General features: G+C 39.3%; 1 protein-coding gene and 1 long non-coding RNA gene across 2 annotated transcripts in view; one reads left to right on the top strand and one right to left on the bottom strand.

Moving 5' to 3' along the window:
• The window catches only part of LOC145209217 (E3 ubiquitin-protein ligase rnf213-alpha-like), a 41,214-nt gene that overhangs the window by 14,204 nt on the left and 5,477 nt on the right, over positions 1-21,533 (top strand). The window contains exons 24-50 of the mRNA XM_080079489.1: positions 1,922-2,017; positions 2,693-2,821; positions 3,120-3,303; positions 3,409-3,593; positions 4,062-4,218; positions 4,535-4,728; positions 5,266-5,440; positions 5,632-5,900; positions 6,082-6,241; positions 6,500-6,717; positions 7,041-7,245; positions 7,520-7,724; positions 8,272-8,403; positions 8,711-8,958; positions 9,035-9,238; positions 9,536-9,711; positions 9,908-10,211; positions 10,383-10,552; positions 10,690-10,846; positions 10,987-11,177; positions 11,757-11,888; positions 12,058-19,268; positions 19,538-19,694; positions 20,185-20,360; positions 20,749-20,891; positions 21,108-21,207; positions 21,313-21,430. Coding sequence (XP_079935615.1) covers positions 1,922-2,017; positions 2,693-2,821; positions 3,120-3,303; positions 3,409-3,593; positions 4,062-4,218; positions 4,535-4,728; positions 5,266-5,440; positions 5,632-5,900; positions 6,082-6,241; positions 6,500-6,717; positions 7,041-7,245; positions 7,520-7,724; positions 8,272-8,403; positions 8,711-8,958; positions 9,035-9,238; positions 9,536-9,711; positions 9,908-10,211; positions 10,383-10,552; positions 10,690-10,846; positions 10,987-11,177; positions 11,757-11,888; positions 12,058-19,268; positions 19,538-19,694; positions 20,185-20,360; positions 20,749-20,891; positions 21,108-21,207; positions 21,313-21,430 — 11,796 coding nt within the window. The remainder of the gene's footprint in view (positions 1-1,921; positions 2,018-2,692; positions 2,822-3,119; positions 3,304-3,408; positions 3,594-4,061; positions 4,219-4,534; positions 4,729-5,265; positions 5,441-5,631; positions 5,901-6,081; positions 6,242-6,499; positions 6,718-7,040; positions 7,246-7,519; positions 7,725-8,271; positions 8,404-8,710; positions 8,959-9,034; positions 9,239-9,535; positions 9,712-9,907; positions 10,212-10,382; positions 10,553-10,689; positions 10,847-10,986; positions 11,178-11,756; positions 11,889-12,057; positions 19,269-19,537; positions 19,695-20,184; positions 20,361-20,748; positions 20,892-21,107; positions 21,208-21,312; positions 21,431-21,533) is intronic.
• LOC145209219 (uncharacterized) lies at positions 6,561-7,090 on the bottom strand. Its single transcript, XR_013855032.1, has 3 exons — positions 7,030-7,090; positions 6,875-6,961; positions 6,561-6,624 (listed from the first exon to the last, which is right to left on the bottom strand). It is a non-coding gene; the product is annotated as an uncharacterized LOC145209219 (long non-coding RNA).

Raw genomic sequence — 21,533 nt, 5'->3', positions numbered from 1 at the left:
GTCGGTTTTAAATGAAGGAATATATATTTCGCCGTGTGGCATCATCAGTTCCTGTAACCGAAATACAATACGATATAAAATTGATTGCTAAAACAAACACGCTAAAATAAATAAAAGCAGTAAAACACTAAAACAAGATTTTACTGTTTCAAACTGTCAACGCTGTCTGAACCAACCTCAAACACAAACAAAACAAGCGAAGACTCCGGGCAATGAATCAAGGGAGAAAAAAATGAAAATACAGATAAGAAAAGTAGGGCAGGCACGCGCATGCAGAGATAAACCAACGGTGGTGGGTGCCGATGGAGTTCCTAACGTATTCGAGGCAGGACCATTTCTTGAATGTTTATTTTGGCGTCCAATATTTTTTGCCATTTGGCCTCGCACAAGTCTAAATTTTCTTTATTAGGTCTTTCAACAAAGGTAATGCAGAAACATGTAGCGATGTCAGGTTCATGTTTTAAAATATCAGTGTGATTGCTGGCGTAATGTCGTCATAAAGCTGCTTTGTCATTTTTTTCTCTGAAATTGAAAGTTTTCCACACCACTCTGTGTCCGCGCCACCGTACAGCAAATGGGTTCTTTGTTTGGCCAACATAACATGCATTGCATTTTATGCATTTAGCCACATAAATACCGTAGTCGCGGCAACAAAGGGTTTGTTTGAGACGCATTTCTCCAGCGGGTGTATTAATTGTGGTAGTATTGGGCACCATTGATTTATAGTTGCCGTAATGCCCACAAAGGCCACAGTGTTGACATGGATGGGATCTTCCTGCTGTGCTTGAGTTACACTCTTCACACGCAATGCGCCTGTAGTTTGTTAGTAATCCTCCAAGTGTAGCTGGCCGTTTGTAAACCACGCAAACATTGGGTTGCAGGTTCCTTTCTTTTCCTGAAATCTGCAGCGACTTAGGAAAAGCCGTTGGCCAGACAAGTCTTGTGGTGCTGTTCTTTTTTGACTTTTTTGACTCTGTTGCCGTTGTGCTGTCCCAGGTCCAGGTTTTGGCAACTTTAAGGTTGTGCGTTACTAGATTTTTCGGAAAATGCGATCGCAAACATTTCTGCTGCAGTCTTTCAAGGCTGGTATTGTAGAGCTCATCATTTTCGTTAAGTCTCCGCAATCGCCTTGCCTCCCCAACAACAATGGACTTAAATATGCTGAGTGGGTGGTGTGATGTTCCGTGTAAAAAAAGGCGATTAATTGCAGTTGGCTTAACAAAATCAGTCAAAATGAAACCGAAAGGATTTTGGGAAAAACATACATGCAGCACGTCCAGGAATTCCACCTGATCATCTTCGTTTGCAGTGCAGAGGCTGCGAAACGTCAGTTTAAGATTGTATATCTCCAGTCCCGTAGTCAGTGCCGCCTGTATCTGTCTATTTGAAGCAGGTCCGCTTGCAACCCAAATAATATCATCAATGAATCTTTTAAAAATTAGTGCTTGCTGTAATATGCCTTTTGCGCTCTTTATAATGTAGTGAAGGGCTACATTCGCTAAAGATACCGAATGGTTGTCTCCTGTTATTATTCCCTCGGTTTGTTTGTAATACTTTCCATCATACTTGGTAACTTTTACCAATCAATTTTATATCATATTGTATTTCGGTTACAGGAACTGATGATGCCACATAGGCGAAATATATATATTCCTTCATTTAAAACCGACTGATTCTGTTTAACCAAGGATTTTACAGTCTATTGGTTTTAGTGTATTAAAGTTAAAAAGGCAAACAGTGATCGTCAGTTTAAGACATGCTGTTGATGGTTTTGATCTGTTACTAAAGTTGTCATTTTGTATAAATTGAACAACTGTTTTTGCCAATTGTTTTTTTCTCTGTCCCAATATATTGCAAATAAAGTCTATAGTTATGTCACTTTGTTCAGAAAAAAAAACATCATGTTTTGTTTGTTGCCTAGATTTGGAACATATTGACACAGCAAGAATGGAATGAAACTTTTACTAGAGTTTTGAAAGACAAGGCCAAGGAGATTTTAATTACCTCCATTCCAAAAGTAAGGTTTATTATATCACTTTTGCACTCTTGTTAAAGTTTCATACAGTATTTACTTTAAAATAACAAGAACAAAATGCAATGATTAAACATGACATTATGATTATAGGTAAGTGTTTCACTCTGTGTACCTTGGTGGGTTGCCAAGTTTAGGACTTCTTAGTCCTGCTGCTACTCAGGGCAAGTGTCACGTTATATCATATAAATGCTCATCCAAGTAGTGTATTGTCAACAAACTGTTTTGTTAAAAGGGCATCTGATTTTGAAGCTATTAAACGAATTTAACCATTGCTTGGTTAAATAAAAGGTTACCTTCCCAATCACTCACTAAAAATGCCACATTATAGTTGCATTTTTGAGCGAGATAATTTGCTTTGTAATTGGTTTAAATATACCAATGTTGAATATTATTTTTTATGTATACATTAATGCAGTAGTTCTCAAACTGTGCATCACGACCCCCTGGTGCATCGTTTCAATCTTCCAAGGGTGTCGCAGAATAGTTCCCTTTCGTGGCATCAATAAACACAGCTTTAATAAGAAGTTTCCTCATTAACTTTTATTTGCTGGTGCGTCGCAAGTCCAGAAAACTTTTCCAGGGGCGTTGCAACAAAAAAAAAAGTTTGAGAACCACTGCATTAATGTATAAAAGTGTTGGAATATGATTGGTTTTCAGCGATTTTCAAACAATCTTCAAAAAATGTTGGGATTCTATGCAGAAGATTTTGATGCTTTAAGGCCAAATGAGTTTGTCAAAACTTGTTTCATGGAAGTGATTATACAGCAAGTTGAAAACAACTTGCAGGCAAGTATTCAAAAATAAGTGATTATTTTTTAGTTTATGTACAAATGCTTTAAAATTTTAAGGTAAGCTGAATAAAAGTGTTTAAATGCTGTACCTTAAATCACAAATATTCTTTTACTATATCAGTACCAAATAAAGTAGTTAAGTACATGCATATGATAACCAAAAAAGAAAATGTGTTTGATGTTACATTTATTGCTACCCTTCAGTTTATTTTTAAAAAACTTAAAACTTTCATAAAAAGTCACTGGGGTCCAACTTTACAGACCTAAACCATTACATGCTTCATATTATTTAGGGAAATACTGGAGTTTTGGAATCCATAAAACGAGTATTTTTTAAACCTGAAGTAGTCAAAGTTTGTGTTGAAATATTTATGAAATTCTGGAACCGAACTCAAATGAATCAAGGAGCTTATGTAAATGTGGCACTAGATTTCATGTTAAAATGGTCTCCAGCAGCTGCCTTTTTTAAATTGTTGTGTAAGTTTTTCTATAGTTTTTGTTTATATTGCAAAAAAATTTGAAAGTTTTTGTCAAAAAAACATTGTTGTGTTTGGTTGTGTTGACTACAGTTATAATTTTCAGATTCAAAGGATTTAAAGGCTCGTGTTTCAGCATCATCAGGCTGCAAGGAGGCAGTAAAAACAATGAAAATGTCAATTGATGACTTGCTTAAATCATTGCAATCTGGTGGAATTTCTATGGCTACTTTAAAACAAATCTCAAATGTTGAGACACAGTACATAAACTGTTATGAGTGCATAGAGAAGGTACAACAATCCACCGATTTAAGTACAATTCTTCTTTTTCAACCCCTTAAGGGCCAATCCCTTAATGTTAAAACTGAATATTTTCATTCAACAAACAACTAAGACATAAACTCTGTTATACTTAATATTTGTCTATTTTCAACACCTAAATCTTTAGACTTTAACAACTGTGTAAAAGTTAAAAACAGTTTATTTAATTTATGACCAAGTAATAAGCTTTTAACTACTTATGAGCTACTTAGATCAAAATGCTTAGTGTAATTTATCTAATAAATCTCTTTTCCTATGTACTGTGTTCAAGTATACACAAGTTACAATGTAAAAATGCATGATTCATCAGTGCAACAAATGATTAATTCAGCAAACTTACATTTATGTCCCCATGGTGTAGTATTGCACTAAAAATTAGTTACTTTTCGGCTTTACATTGCAAAACCATTTATTGCGACTGGTACAAAAAATTTGCAGGCAAAAAGAGTTTCCAAAGGAACATCAGTGGATCCACTGCCAAGTGGAAAACAGGTGAAAGATCTAATCAAACATCGTCAGACAGAGCTTCAATGTTTTCTGGACACACAAAATGCTGTAGACAACTTTCTTACAATAATTGCTCAAATTTTTCAAGGTATGATTCAACTCATTCAACATCAAGCTTCAAAATGTACTTGGTTAAAATTTAGTTAGTGTACCAAATATTAGGCTGCAATATTGTGGTGTGGTGTTAAAGCTGTGTATTAAAAATTTAGATTAGTTCATGAGTCATAACAATTAGTGGCCTGAATGAAAAATATTTTTTTTGTACCACTCCAATTACACTGGTTTTCCCAATTTGCTACCTAAAAAGTTCTTTACATCTTGCTAAAATACGGCTATGAACTTGAAATATTTACGGTAAGCACAGCCAATAAAGTAATCATAAACTGATTGATTATGTTTTACAGGAAACGTCTTTACTGACACTGCCATTCTTGCAGAACAGTTGAATTCAGACACATCAGTGTTGTTTCTTAATCAAGTAATGGATTGCAAAAAAATTGGAACCAGAGATCGTCTACCTTTTCCCAAGTCAAGAGTTATCTTTTTTCCATTGTCACATGATGTCTTGGAAGAGATTACAAACTTGCAGGAGTCAAAGGTTTGATGGTGTTTAAATGTTTAAATACAATAGGTATGAGGTTGGTGAATTATAATAGCCTAGATACAAAAGAATTCATACCCTTTTGTTACCATCACAGTACGCCAGGCCCATTGAAGGCGCTATACCGAATCAGCCGGTCACCAAGCATTTATGTTTATGTTCATCTTAACCTTTTGTTACCATGTGGTTTTTTTGCAATCAAATAGAAGTTTATCTGTGATGCATTACTTTGTCAAAATGGTTTTTCAGAAATTTTGCTGCTTAGTTGTGCATGGGTTGTATTCAGTAATGAAGGTTGCACTTCTTTGACCTGGGTTAAACTAATATTTACAAAAAAATATATCCAGTATTTTCATACCTGATCTGGCTGGGCACCAAGTACAAAAAATAGGATATTTCCCAATGTGTACATAGGAACTTATTTTATTTTTTTTGCACCAGTGGTACATATCTAAATGGGAGATCTACTGTCCAATATATTTAGTTATTTCAAAGCCTTTCATGAAACCTGAATTGCTGCAATATTATATTTAGGCATTGTTTAATAAACCTGTACAAAACAAGCTCATTAAAGCTTGGAAAAGTGTTGTTGACCAAGCTGCTGTTGAAGATGCCCATGCTCACCTTGTGCCTATATCAGACTTCCTGCTTAATGTCTGGACACCAGTTAGACAGGAGCTTTTTGATGTGTTGCAACGAATTGATGATGGTAAATATTAAACTATGTTAGTGATCATAGAAAACTGACAGGCATATTACCACTATAGTATGATTGGATGAAAATAAGTTTTGTTTGACATATAAATAAATTTATCAATGGTTTTGAAACAAAAATCCCGAAAGGAGTATTAGGATGTTTTTGTCAAGAGGTATATTTACCAAACTATTTTTGTGATTCAGGATCAATCCTTGTAACAGAAGTGGCTGAATTATTTGGTGTCCTAAAAGACAATGAAAGTGTCCGATCAAGTTTGCGTGCTCTTCACAACCTTTATGGCCATTCACAAGAAAAAATGGATCTTCCGAAACTGACCAATTATGGACATAGTGTATATTTAATGCACAATTGCTTTCTATTGCAACAGAATAAGAAGCAAGCTCTACAGATTAATGATTTGCGCAAACATTTGAAGTTTGAAGGAAAATTTGACAACCTTGAACGATCAATTGTGAGTTTCCATAATGTGCACCCATTTTTAACTTTTTTTCTACAAAGATTGAAATATATTATGCAACTGATTGCCCACTCCCAGACATCTAATTCATTTTTTTTATTGTTGTCCAAAATTCAAAATTGAACATATCATATCATTCAATTTTATTTAAAAAGTGAACACCACTTTTTTGCAGGGAGCTGTCCAAAATGTTAATGAGCAGAAACTGTCATTCATGACAAAGGGTGTAATATCAACAATAAAAGAGCTGGAAAGTGTTGCAAAGCATGAACAAGTGATCTCTGCCTGTGTAAAACACATCAATCTTATTAAATGGTTGAAAGACAACATGAAAAGTATGTTTGTAAATTATATTTAACAAAAAACGCAATGAATGGAATCATGTATTTTGTGAAAGCAATATTCATTTGACAATAAAACAATACAGAACATCTGTTATTTTGTAAAATTAGTAAAAGTTGCAGAAAAAAAAGTGTGAAATATTTATTTTGACAAAAAATAAATTATCTTAGTTTACATTGGCATTACAGTTTGTTCCTTGTTAAAGTTGGACCCCATAACAAAGATAAAGAAACATTCAATATTTTTTACAGACATCAACGAAGTAAAAGTTATGAGTGACCTTGCAATGATCTCTGCTGGTGAGACACCAATGGAGGTGGATCGTGTTTCATGTTTTCTCAGTGCTGTCATGGGATTTGCCCCCCTTATTTTTGACCTACCAAAAACAGCTGGATGGAATGAATTTATTAGAGCATGTGAGGAAGTTGGAGAAAATGCACGCAGAGACAAAAAACTTTTGACTAAATGGGTACATTTTTTATATTGAATTTTTGATGATTTGTATAATTGTATTCAGTATTTATACACCAACTCATCGAATTTTATTTTTTCAATGTCACAATACTCATACAAAATCAGTTGACTAATTTTACCTGCTGCATATACTTGACCAAATGTGCACATACCTTCTAATTAAAATTAACCTCAATTCATTGTAGCCTGATCCAATATCGGAATTTACTTAATCCTTTACAACAAACAGCTGTTTTTTTCTGGTTGAATAGATTTAATAACAACAACATTAAAATTAAAAAGCTTAAATATGGTTACATAACTCTACCTCCTACTCAGAAATCAACAGCCAGAGAGCTTGAGTGGTTAAAAACAACCAAAGATCTTCATGGATCTGTTGAGAAATCATCGTTGAAGCGTGCACAGTTGATCAATCAGTGTGGTAATTACATTGTTGGCGGGGAGAACAAAAAAGTCCCGAGCGTCGAGGATTGTTTGCAGATGAAAATCTCCAAACACCAAGCGAGGGCAGCTCAACTTACAAGTAAGTGATTTTATTGCAACTTCTTAAACGTTTTTTTTGTGTGTGCGTGAAACCAAGTTACGTTAAGGTATTTACAACAGTTAAAAGGTATCTTAAACTTAAATCTAGTCCAACAAAATAAATTTAAAAAACGTGTTGAAATTAAAGTTCTACAAACGTTAAGAGTAATTTTTTAAGGAAAATGTGTTGTATTGTGAATGTTGTCACATTTTGTAGTCACCTAGATATAAATGTTGACTTGGTTGATATAAATGTTGACAAGTTTTTTTGTCAGTCGCCGAAGATGTTGTGATGAGCCTCAGCGAATTGAGAGATCTTCAGTCAAGGTTGATGCTGATTGCCGGTGAGGCAGAAAAGGGAAAACACGACGTGAACCGATTTATTGCCGTTCTTTCGGTGATTGAGAAACTGACAAAAGCCTATGTTAAACTGAGAAATTCCGGATGTCTTCTGTTTAGCAATTGGAGAACAATCATCAGGTTTGTGACAACCTGCTTTATTTGCTTCTTTAAATAGATAAGTAAATAATTGTTTGTTGCCAATCGGTAAATAACCGGTAGAAATTTTTTTCAGCCTTAAAAGTGATATTGTTTCTATTTGAATAAGATACTGATGATGCATGTCACTTAGGTGAAATAAATATATATTTTTAAAAAGACGGTGGATGACTTGAGACATAAAAGTTTCAGTTTATTGTATAGAAAGGTTTATATTTAAGTATAAATGTGTTTTTACATTGCCGCTAATGTCTTGTCACCTGCTGCAATAATGATAACTGATGGGTTGAAACAGTGTGCACTGTCTGCGGCTTACTTGTCTTTGTTTCGAGAAATTGGTTTCATTGCAAGTTTTAAAAGTAGATCCATAAAGATAAATACTTGTAGTCTCAAACAAGAAGTTCCAAAAAATGTGCCATTAAAGGTGCGGAAATGGCGTACTTAGTCTACTCAGGTTGTTTGTGACCAACTGTTATTATGAGAATAAACGAATACATTTGTCCATTACAAAGTTTCATCGTTGGTTTAGGTGTAACGACTCCGAAGGAAATGTAACTCTGTCCATGTTCTTTGACGAGAAGTCACCAGCAATTACCAGCAAGGAAAAAGTTATTTCCGAAGTTCACAAACTCACCACAGTTCTGGAAGATGCTAATATGCAGTAAGTTTTGACCATAAACCAGCTTTAAGTTTTTAAGCCTAACTTAGCGCAGAGAGACTCATTTTAGCTCCGTGTTTCGATATAAAGATGCAACATGTAATCTTTAATTAAAGTTCTACTATCCACACTATCCCATCTCTAATCACATTCTTATGTTTATGTTTGCAAAAGTTCCTAAAATGAAATATGACCTTATTTTGTAAAGAAAAAGGTAAAAAATCTTGTATACCCGAGTAACTTTTTACGACTTCTTCCAATCCAAATTACTCAAAAAAGTCTTCAGGTTTTAACTGCAATTGTTTAACAGGTGGCTAGCTTACCTAGGCGACAAGAGATCAAGACATTACCATCTGAACAACTTCAACATTCACCAACTAACTTACCTTTGTAAGAACCTGGCAAACGCTGACGACTTGGACGATTTTCCTGACCAGGTCTATTGTCTACTGGCAAGTGTCCTTCCGTCAGCCAAGTATGAAGACATCATTGATACACTTGACGATGCGACTCGCATTAAGGATGATGTTGAAATGGAACAACATGACATTGAAGAAGGTAGTTTTAATACGTCGTGACCTATATGTGGATCTTTTTCTTGTCTTTGGCTTAAACATGGACCATAATCTTTCAGATACTGAACCCGCGTCGGTGCTGGAACGTAAAGCAAAAATTGTTAGGCAGCTTGTTCAAGGCGAACTGTCGGAAAATGTGGCAAAGGCGGCGGTTCAGGCCGTGAAAAGCCTCGACTCTGACGACTGTTACCTATGGGCATTAGAAAACGAATTTGATGAACCAAGAGTTGCCAAATTACAAAAAGAGTTTGATGAAGAAATGGGTAACTGCTCGTAATTTAGTTGTACACTATGTTTAATTATACAAGGGTTGTCAGTAACTTATACCATAACTTTAGATGGTTAGTTGTTTTGCTAAAACACAGTTTGAATAAAGTGCTCTGGGGGATATTCCAAAATGGTAGATAACATATTTTAGTGTGAGTTGAGTTTATTTCGCCGGTGATACAAATCGTCGCAGCACAATTGCGCTAAAATATTCACCAAGCCGGAGATAGCTGCGCAACGTTGGAACGTTATAAAGCGCGACAAGTTTACGGACTATGTACTATAAATTGTAGGTTTTAAGGAGAATTGGAGTAAGATTGGTGTGGTAAAAGATGTTCTGAAAGATCACACCGATCTCACACTGAAGGAAGTAATCGAACACATCCAGGAAAACCTGGAGGTTGGCGACAAGAGTGACATTGGGACGTTCGTAAACACAATATGTGAAAGATATCTCAAGGGAACTTCTGTAAGTGTAATGAACTGTATCAAGTGGTATCCAACCTTTTAGTCTTTAGGTCCTGTGCAAATGATTTCTTGTGCTATTTGATAAGTTTTGTACGTTTTACTGAAAATTAAAGTCTCAAAAAGTAGATTTAATTGTCCAATTATATCTGTTTTCCATCCTTCTTGGGTGCAGTTGTTAAACCTACCAATCATTTTAGGTCACGTCGCTTAGCGACTGCGTAAGTTTGGAGCATCTCGGCATATTTCTCTCACAACTTAGCACCATGCACAGAGGCCGGGCTTTGCCTCGAAGGGATTGGGCGGATCAGTTTGAATGCGGAAAACCCAACTTGATTGTTTGCACACCAGACAGTGTGTGGCAAAATGTGCTTTCAATCTTCGCTAAATGTCCTGACCAGCCCCTGCCATCAGCTTCGGAGGTTCTCATCTGTTCCGAGACTACAACGGCAGAGGAGGTCGAGTTATTGCTGAGACGAGCTATTAGCATCAACACAGACGATGGTATGTATATCAATAGGCAGAACACTTTGATAGATTCGGAAAGGAAAACGATAGATATAATGTCATTTTCCAAATTTGAAAGCTAAGGAAAAAAACAGCAGTGAACCAAAATATAACTATTATAAAAGGTATGGTATCTTGAAACATGCCGTTTACATAACTTTTCTACAGGCAAAAGAATTTACTGCCTTGCTTGTGCCGACAACTTAAGCTTCACTGTTGCCAGAGAAGTGGAACAAATATTCCAAAATTTTACTCAAAGACCTGACAAGGAAAATTCCTATCGCCTGGTGGTTGTAAGCAGTAACAGTCAGCATTACATCACAACCTGCTTTGATGAGGTAAAAGCAGTGTAAAATACAATATAGTTTTCGTAATCCACCCTACCTGAATTGCCGTTGATATTATCGAGCATTCTGATATGGGTAATTTATGGAACGAATCAAAATCGACTACAAAGTTTTGAATTGTGTTTTAGCATCAGGTTGCAAAAGGATACTTGGTTGAGGAAAACGAACTGAAAAGTTACGTAAAACATCATTTGACGGTGGATAGAGCCAAGGAAGAAAGTGCAGCGATTGCCGATAAGGAACGAAGCTCTGTTCGTCTCGTCTATTCTGAAACAGCTGGAAACGGTAAAATACATATATTACTGTTACTATGAAAAAATAACCACACAAAAGCCCCAAATTATAATCTTCTTCAATTCTGGCCTTTTTGAAAGCAATTAAACCGCTTAAGGGCGCAATTCTACTCATTTGTTCAACTGTCACAGGCAAATCTTTGTTCATTGCTCGATGTCGTGAATCTATGCAAGAGGCTTTCGAAGACCAGGTTTTCTGGCACAACACAGTTCTACGATTTCTGGACAAAACTATTGACATTCACGACGTCACTGAATCTCTGTATGCGGAAAACGCCTCCAACACTGAGCCACACTTCATACACATCGATATTACTCCATCGGTAAAGCAAGTCTGAATTGTATGTTGTTGTTAATTGTTTCCCTCCTGTGCAAAAAAGGTTATTGTTTTTTTGGGGGGAACAATTTGATTTCCACTCTACTATGAATATTTTGTTTTTTTCGTTATCAGTAGCTTCCCCGTACAATTTTACCAAAAACTACTTTGGGGGGCAACTTATATTGCTGGTAGATATAGGATTGGGGGCAACTTATATTGCTGGTAGATATAGTTAGTTGTGCAATATGTTAGCTTCAGTAGTAACCCTAGCCCAAAATCGCAAATCGTTTGTTATACGGCAGCGCAACCATCAGAAAAGTTTTGGGCATGTGCTAGCTTTTGGGTTAAGATAAACTATTAGACTGGTTGTGAACTGCTTGTGTGAGTCGACATAAGACATTACAGATAAATCTTCTAGATCGTTGGGGTTATATCTAGTGTTTGACTATTGCAAAACCCAGTACTCTCTTTTGCTAAATGACCCAAGAGGTGAGGACCCACATAAAATATGAAACTCAATGTAATAGTGATCACAAATAAATAAAGTAAGCAAAGAGTGACAAACTGCACATATTTTGATTAGGTTGGAAACGACGCTAACAAGTTCCTGTTCGACTTGTTGTTTCTTGGTTCAATCCAGAACAGCCATGGCGTCATGTGGAGAACTTCTCCTAATCACTTTTATGCAGTAGAGTATACCCAACCACAAATGGAGGTAATGCCAAACCCCAAGATTCACATTTTGTGTGCAAAGACAAAAATGAATTACGTGTTTGTTTAGATCCAGACATAAAAGCTTTCAGTTGCAATTCGAAAACTAATATGTCTTTCATACAAGTAAATGTTTGCTTTAGTATGAGTTTGTTGCATATCTGATTTTACAGGGCATTCCCAGTTTCATGCACCTTCTCGGTCTCATGCCCTCGGTTACATGTCTCTCTCCTCGCGCTGTGGTCGAAGCCATTAATGGAACACTCATGGACGATAGCTCTCAACGAGTGCTGATGGACGACGGCAAGTTCCAAAGCGAGATCTACCAACGCCCATACCAGTACCTTCACCGTTACAGACACGGAGAAGTCTTAGATGGATTTACCTTCTCCCGACCGTCGGGTACACAACTGGAATGTCTCAACACTCTTCTGCAGTTTTGCAGCATTGCTGAACCCTCCTGGGCTGAACTTCATCACTTCGCCAGCTTTCTCAACGTGCAGCTTCGCGACTGCGAGAACTCAATCTTCACCAACGTTGAACTAGTCGGCGTGGACTCCCAGCTCATTGGATTTAAGGTCTTCGTCGTGCGCTTTATGATCCGAATGTCTCAGGATTTCGCAACCTCGTCTCTTGGTGGTCCAGATCGTACACAACCTGGGATTGAAGGTGAGGGTTTATACGAGCTACATCAGCTTAGAAGGAAATGGGAAAGCCGTTTGCATCCATATCTCTTCTTTAACGACGATTCTGGAAGCGGATTTCGGACCACTATGTCATTTGTTCACTTTAATATCCTCCGCACCAAGAACAAAGGAGATAGCAATTTGTGCCATCCAGTCACAAACAAAGTAGTGGAAGCAGGAATTATGAGTGACCTACTCTATGAGGGTCTGGAAATGCAGGGTGTATCGCTCCAGCAAAATTTTGACGGTTTAACACGCGTTCAGAAGCTTACAACTCTGTGCAGTGTCTTTGGAATGAACAGCGTCTTTGATCCTGACCCTACGTACGAGCTGACAACCGACAACGTCCTGAAGATGCTCGCAATCCACATGAGATTTAGATGCGATATTCCCGTTGTGATCATGGGAGAGACCGGTTGCGGAAAGACAAGGATGGTAGAGTTTATGAGTAAGCTTAAAGCTGGACCCGGAACTGAGATTCGAAACATGCTGACGGTGAAAGTTCACGGTGGAATCACCGTAAGTATGATACAAAGGCGAGTAGGACAGGCCGCAGAGCTAGCAAGGAAAAATGGTAATGTGGAAACGGTTTTGTTTCTGGATGAAGCTAACACCACTGAGGCAATTTACGCCATTAAGGAAGTGATTTGCGACAAAACGGTCCATGGAACTCCTTTCCACGACTCCGGCTTAAAGGTGGTGGCTGCATGCAATCCCTACCGCAAGCATTCAGAAGAGGAGATCCAGTCTATGGAAAACTGCGGCCTTGGTTTTAACGTAAAAACATCACACACTCAAGAAAAGTTCGCTGGAATACCAATGCGCCACCTTGTGTACAGGGTCATACCCCTACCTCCCAGCATGCAACCCATGGTATGGGACTTTGGACAGCTGAACAACGAAACTGAAGAAATCTACATTAACCAGATGGTGCTAAAACTTAACGACAGTCTACCTCGTGCAGACAAGATTGATGAGGAGATGTTGACCTTGATGACGAGGACACTTGCCGCATCTCAGAGGTACATGCGAAATACGAGAAATGTATGTAGGTTTGTCAGCTTGCGAGACGTTGAACGATCAATTAAGTGCTTTATGTGGTTTTATCAAAGAATGCGAGTCTTAAATCCCCTTATTGAGGATGAGAGAGACAAAATTAGTCGAAATGTTTTCCACATCGGTTCAGCGTTACGAGCGTTTGTTCAAGCTTTGGGCATGTGCTATCACACAACTTTGAATGACCGAAAAGACTACAGAAAGAAAATTGCCACACTTTTTGCTGGTCATTTCAGAATGACTGAGGAAGATATTCGGCAGGAAATTGTCGCTTGCCAGAGTGTATTTATGAATTCAATCGAAGTTGAGAATGACATTGCTTGTAATGAGGCACTGCGTGAAAACGTCTTCATGATGATTGTATGCGCTGAAATGCGTATTCCGCTGTTCCTTGTCGGAAAACCTGGAAGCTCAAAATCACTGGCAAAGACCATTGTAACCAGCGCCATGCAGGGTAAAAACTCAACCAACCCGTTTTTCCGTGATCTCAAGCAGATTCACGTATCTTCGTTCCAGTGCAGTGCCGTATCAGATGCTGTTGGTATTGAAACCGTCTTCAATCAGTGTGCACAGATTCAAAGCAATCAGGACCTGAAAAAGTTTGTAGCTGTCGTCGTTCTTGATGAAATTGGTCTTGCCGAAGATTCACCAAAAATGCCTTTAAAAGTGTTACACCCACTGCTGGAAGTTGGATCGACCAAACATACTGGATTTGATGTACCTGAACACAACAAGGTTGGATTTGTAGGAATCTCAAACTGGGCACTGGACCCTGCAAAGATGAATAGAGGAATCTTTGTAACAAGAGGAGAACCAACAAAAACTGACCTGAAGAAAACGGCCGAAGCGTTTTTTAAATCGGATAAAGTAAAGTACAGCCAGTGCTCAAGGATTGTAATGGGACTTACGGAAGCCTATTTGAAAGTGTGTCAGCAGCAGGTTGAGAAAAAAGAGTTCTTTGGATTGCGCGATTACTACGGTCTCCTTAAAATGCTTTTCAAGCTCTCTTCAGAAGAAAACGAGGATTTGTATCCTAAATTGGCAATAAGTGTGCTCCGGAACTTCGGCGGCTACTCCACAGACGTCTTTCCAATCTTTCAAGCCTCTTTAGACAAGAGCTTTGCTCGTACTTATCGGCCTGACGTGCGTGTCGTCGACCTTGTGCATCAAAATCTAAACTCTGACTACGAGAGCCGATTCCTTCTACTTCTGACAAAGCAGTACTCGGCTGTCAGCTTGCTTGGTAAAGTGATTGACCGGAATTTTCAGGTGATATTCGGATCCAGCTTTCCACGTGACCATGATTACACCGAAATTTGTCGCAACATAAACCGGATAAAAGTCTGCATGGAGTCGGGCAAAACAGTGGTGTTACTCAACCTCCGCGATCTGTACGAGTCACTTTATGATGCACTTAACCAGCAGTACGTTACCTTTTCAGATCAGAGATATGTGGATCTTGGCCTCGGGGGTCACAGAGTAAAATGCAGGATCGCGGACAACTTTCGACTGATAGTGATCGAAGAAAAAGAGGTCGTCTATCAGGAGTTTCCAATTCCACTGATCAACCGATTGGAAAAACAAGTCTTTGAGATTGGGAGCGTTTTGAGTGAGGAACAAGAAAGTGCAGCGCAGCGTCTAAATGACTGGGCAAATTCGTTTGCGCATGTCCAGCAGAACTTCACTAGATTTTCGGTTTCTGATGCTTTTGTTGGATTCCAAGAAGACACTGCGTCGACTATTGCACTGACAGTCTCTGGTAGATCGGACGATAACGTCGTTAAAGAAGCGAAATCAGTGCTTCTCAAAACAGCATGTCTCGACTCCGTTGTGCGCCTGTCGAAGTCAAATCTCGAAGATATCGATGAAGTTCAGCAGTTGTACACCGCCGGTCAGGCGCACGAAACTCTGGATCAAATGCTGGGAGTTGAGCTCCAATACGACATGGAACGAACGAGATGCGTTAAAGTGTTCGAGATAGTGTCATTTTCCATGTGCCTCAACGAGCAAGATCGGGCACGACTGGAAACCAAGTTGGAACTCAAGAAAAATCGAATCATGCTCATCACCCTTCAACAGCTTCAAACAGAGGAGGAGTACATCGGGATTTTAGATGAGTTCTTTACTTTCGCTGGCTCGGAAAAGCGCGACAATCAGGAACCAGTCATCTTGCTTATTCAGTGTCCTCAGGCACAACTTCATGCTAACCTCATTGCATGCGCCAAATACAGTGCCATGAACAAGGTAAAAGAGTTTAAGTTCCAAGAGTGCCGTGCACAAGTCATAGTTGCTTTCCTCTTTTCTTTGGAACGTAGCACCGCTGTGAAGAGCCTCTCCTTTACGACCTACCACAGCAGCGAGTGTGAATCAGTCTATGTTGACCAACTGCGCCCTGGAAAGGCACACATTGCTCGGGTGAGTGTTCTGTGGAAGTTAAGCGTGTCTGAAACGCTACAGACCAGCTTGGAGGCTTGTTTCAATGCAGATCCTCACAGTGTCTTGCCTGTTGATCTTCTTCATTTGCTCAGGGTATCCATCCCGGATGCCATGGCTTGCCTCACCAACCAACATGAAAAGGAACTGAGCCGCAACCGTGTAAAGATTCTTAACCGACTCTGTTTTGATTGGAATTGGAGCAAAGAGTTTGTGAAAGCTCTTTTAGAACTTGTTGTCGGTCTGATGCGACAAAGGGAACAATCGATTACTGAATCTTGGATCGTCAAGGAAGCTTGCTCCCGCACTGCTCTTCAAGAAGGCGGATCGTTCCGTAACACACTTTGGTTGCGCCTGAAACAACTTGTCGGCGTTGCTTTGGCGAGGATCGTCAGTCTTGCAGATTGCGACAAAAACTTGGATATCTTGCATAACGTAACACCGCAAACTAGGCACGTTGTAGATTTGTGGTTTAACTTCTTCAGTTCCTGTTTGTGCCGCCCTCAATGGAGCAATTCTCTCACTGGAAGTTATTTCGCGGTGAGTTCGCAGCTTAACTTTTTCTGTCAATTTCCGTTTAGCCGCATTCTTGTCGATGAGCTGAGAACCACTTGGACTGTGGTGCATCAATTGAAGCGCGATAAACCAGAGGCAGCATTCCTGCAAAAAGTAAAATCATCTCCTTTCAAACAGCTTCTTGCTTTCGCCACAGAGTCCCACTCAGTGGATATTATCACTCGCTTCATCCACGACATAACTTACCTGCTCTACAAGGCAGGATCAGACAAACCGGATAGAGAGTTGGCTGCTGTGAGGGAGACTATTGTTATTTTGTTTGAGAAGCAAAGAGAAATAAAACAACGGGAATATGAAATTCCTTTACTGGAATTGTTTATGCTAATGATGAAGCATCGAAAAGATCTTGAGCTGTTTAGTGAAGTTGTCGCATCGAACAGCAATGTCTTACGTTGTTCGCAAACGTGGATTGATACACAGAGACAAAAGCGAAGTTTCTGTTTGCATGTGGCCGCCTTTCGTTCCATCATTCAACACCTACGCGACGAAGCAAACGGAATCGACAAAGTGGAAAACTGCCGGAAATGGAAAGAACTTGTGTGCAGGCTAAAAAAGGTCGCAGATTCTGTTCTAACGCATGCCGAGGCCGAGCTCTCCGTGACATGGAGTCTCATTCGCTTTGTTGAGCTCTTTTTGGAACAACTGGTGCCCTCCACAACCTCACACACCAAGGAGTACCTGAAGACTTTGGCTCCTCTTGCTCGTAGGCTCTGGAAGGGCGCAAGTACCATCAACAGCCTTGCCGACGTCAAGTTTTTAAACATCATCACCAAAGCCTTACACGGTTGCAGTAAGGAAGTTGAGCTGAAGATGCTGTGTTCGTGGCTTGAAACCAAGTGCAAGAAATGCAAAGTTGATAAGTTGGTTCAACCTGTTCAACTGCCATGTGGCCATCTTATCTGTTACAGGTGTGTTACCTTGGACGAAGAGGGAAAAAATTGTCCCGGATGTAGACGAAGCATTCCGAATGTGCAGGCACTCGCCCCAGTAGAGCTCAGTAAACACCAGAAAAAGGAATTGGCTATGTTCAAAAGTGCTTGTACGAGTTTTTTTCTGGAATATCTCTCGACTTTCTGTTTTCCTGATCCAAACACCGCTTCTCGAAATCGAAACCTACCTCCTCCAGATGATAAAATTCTTCTTGCCTTGGAAAAACTTGTAATCTGCGACAAGAGGACACAAAAGATATCACCACATCTCAGCACGTTTGACACCAACCCGACTGCACGCTCCTACATTCTCCAGCTTTTGATGAGATGTGATAAGGATGTTGTTAAAGACCAGCTTAACCAGCACTTTATGAGCATGACACAGGTAATGGAAGATCGGGGAGTACTCATGGACATCTACATTCAGTGTTCACAGGACATGCTCGTCAACCGATCCCGTATATCTCAACTCGACGATCGACTTAACACTGAGTTTGCTCACACCTTACTTGTCACAGTAAAGCGAGTAATCTCAAGGTCAATTGATACTCAAGTGGAGCAGCTTGACACCTGCTCTACACTTCTCTTTGTTTCACGAGTGGCTGCCGAAAGCATCCATCTACTTATCAGCGGCAAGATCAACAACTTGAAAGAACAGAGGGACTTACAGATGCTGGTCGATATAGTGTGCGACTTTTGTCGGGACAAATTGGTCATGAAACAGTACATTGTCAAGTATATCTGTCGTCGCTTTGGCATGGATAGCATTGACCTGTTGTTGCGCGACAAAATGTACAGAGCAAATCTGCTCCCACAAAATCTGATACCACAACAAGAGGATGAAGACCCCAATCTATATTTGCAATACGATAACTTTGTGCTCGCAGGCCCAACATATGTACGGACCAAGGACTTGCTTTTTGACATCGTTGAGGCTTCCAACTTTCCACCATTGCTACAGAATCTGATCAACGAAATCCAACAAGCCCAAGACAGCGTGTTTCAGATCATGCTTGCTCTATCGACATGGACGGCAAGAGGCATTGCCAGCGAACAGCTACGAAACGATGCCTATGCGTTTGTCTGCAGACAACTGCACATGCACTTGACCGGTAGTAACAGCCAACAGCTCTACACTGGTGTATGTAACAGAGCTATGGATGCGTTCGTGGCACCGAACGTCTCCCAACAGATGCAATACAAAATTTCTGACTTCCTCACTATGACCCAGTTGACTCTTCAAGCAAGTGCTGATGGTTTGGTAAAGCATCTACAAAGCGTGGTTACGAACCCAGAAAATGTTGCCAACCAGTTTCTACCCACTATGCCTGCATCCAACTTCTTTCTGGTGAAGGCCGTGATGCAACAAGATCGCACATACCACAACCAACCACCAAAGGCCTACAAATGTCCAAATGGCCATGTGTATTTTATTGGGGAATGTACAAACCCGAACCAGGCTGGGAGATGCCCTGACTGTGGATCAAACATCGGTGGTCAAAGGCATGGTCTCCTTCACCAAGGCAACACAGCTGGCGAGATAACAGAGCAGTCACAAGCTGGTTACTTGCTAAAACCACCTGGACAACGTGGTAAACCCACTCCTGAACGAGCTATGACAAAATTGTCAGTTTGTGCAACCAGGGCATGCCTTCACGCAGCTTTGTTGCTGGGATCAAGAGGAAAAGAAGCTGTGGTTCGAGGGTAAGTTGAATAATAAACATGGCTTAGGCTTAAAAGACTTAAAGCTTTGAATATAGGTAACTGGTACCTTAATGTGTGTAAACTTTTTTGGACCTTTTAGCCAAATAGCAAGTAGCGAGTAAGTTTAGTATTTTTTGTTCTACCCCGTTTCCGTATGTTTTTACTCACAATCCTGCTGCTAGCAGCGCCAAAAAGTTTTAATGTCCTTTGCTTGTTTAACTAAGTTATATCCCCAATGCAAAAAAATGTGTTTGGTTCGCACTTCGCAGGCTTGTCAAAGTTCAGGGAGGGCACGACCAACTTGTTGCATTCCTGATGGGACAAATCGTGACAGATCTTAAACAACTGGCTGACTGTCTTGGAAAGAGCTTGGATGATGCAATTATCGTCATGCACCGGATCCTTCATGAAATGCGAAAGACCAACGTAGGTTTAGGTCATGTAAATCATGCGTAGACTGTCACGTGCAAACCACAATCTTGTCAACGAACAAGACAGCCTTGAAAGTGAGGTGAAGTGACTGAACAACACATACATAGAAGGTCACCAGAGTAGAAATGAAACATTTGTAATCTTCTTAAGAACACTGGACATGGAGTAAAAAACTAGAAAAAATCGTCACAGTACTTGCAGTATTTACGTTTTGGACAGACTGTGGTTACCAGTTGGTAAAGTGGCAGAATAGTAGATGGACCTTTAATACTCGTATCATACTCACAAGTTTAACACAAATGTCCAGTACCCCGTTTTTCAATAATATGAAACTGTGTTGTTTTTTTGCAAGACAAATTCCGTGATAAGAAATAGAACAATAACAATACCAAACTTTGGCCGTGCGTTTTAATTGTAGAAGTGCTGATTTTGCATTGGCTGAAATATTTGTGAAAAAAGATAAGCATAATACCGTTTTGCTCAGACTCAGATGAACGACGGTCAGTGCAACTTTCTGTCAATGACTGGAAGGGAGAAATGGGAGGATGGTTTTCAGAGAAGATTTCTTTCTCTCATTTTCATGGACACGGATGCTGTCCTTAATGAAGCTCGCCAGGTCATCTTAGATGCAGGGAAGTTTGCCGAGAAACCTCTTCACCGGTAAGTGCTTGTCTATGTCGATAGGAAAATTGTATTAAAATATTTGGAATTATCACATAAAACTTCAGTAAGGGTGTGGTTTTTTGGTCTGTTGGTTTATTTAATCCACTTGTGTCTCTATTTTTGTTTACGTTGATTGTTTTACTTCACAAGTTGTGGTTTGTCGGCTTTCATTCAAGGCTGTTGATGTCAGAAAAGGCATGTGAAGTTTTAGTTGATGTTTAATTGGCTTTAGTTTTATGTATTTTTATCCATCCATAGGAAATTGAATTTATTGAAATCTGCACAGATGTGCCGGACCTATTTTTGTCGAGTTTTTGGTTGTTATTACACCATCACATTTAGTTAAAGCGAGGACACGTTTCATGTGCGTCTTATTTTTCTTAAGTTTGGTTTTCGAGATCAACCACCCCCAGGATTTGGACGAAGGTTTGGTTGAGTGGAAAAACCCGGCATTGTGGAAATACAGAAATCATATTGATCTGCAGCATCTCAAGTTGAGGCTGGAAGCAGTTGACGAAACTGCCGGAGGTGAAAACTGTTTTGTTTGAATAAACTAAGTCTCTTTTATTGCTTATTTGAAGCGCAATGTTCCTAGCAATATAAAAAGGGAAGCAGCATAATGCTGTATATGGAAAAATATACTTTTAATCTTTGTTGTTGAGCTATTGTAACTCTTCGCTAAATTTGCATTTTTTAAACATATTTGTCAAGCTTGTCTTACAACTTTTGTTCACATTCACCCAGGAGGTGGAGTGCTGTTGAAAGTGATGCTGAATATGGAGGACTTAGGACTTCTTCAACATATCGGTTTGGTTCTTCAAGTACAGTCAGCATTTATCAGAAAGTAAGACTGTGCATTTGGATTACCAAAACCATTAACTCAGCGATCATCACCAATGCGTGTCTAAAACTGCAAATTTAAAAACTTTTTGCACCTTTTTTGTGACAGATATAGACACAAAGTTGACATAAATGAAGCTGACAAGTTGACGCTTGAGGATTATCTTGGCGAATCAGATCAATTCTTCATCGACGAACTGAAGATGTACATGGAAATTTGGAACACAGTAAGTCAAAACCATTTCAATTTAATGAGCCAACAAGATTATTATTTGTTACAAGATTATTATTTGGTTTTGCGTTCACACCTCTTCGAACTATTAGGAAAAG

The sequence above is a fragment of the Phallusia mammillata genome, chromosome 1 (assembly GCF_965637545.1).
Source record: "Phallusia mammillata chromosome 1, kaPhaMamm4.hap1.1, whole genome shotgun sequence".
Taxonomy (NCBI): Eukaryota; Metazoa; Chordata; class Ascidiacea; order Phlebobranchia; family Ascidiidae; genus Phallusia; species Phallusia mammillata.
The sequence above is the reverse complement of the archived record's forward strand: the minus strand, read 5'-3'. Positions and strand labels throughout refer to the sequence as shown.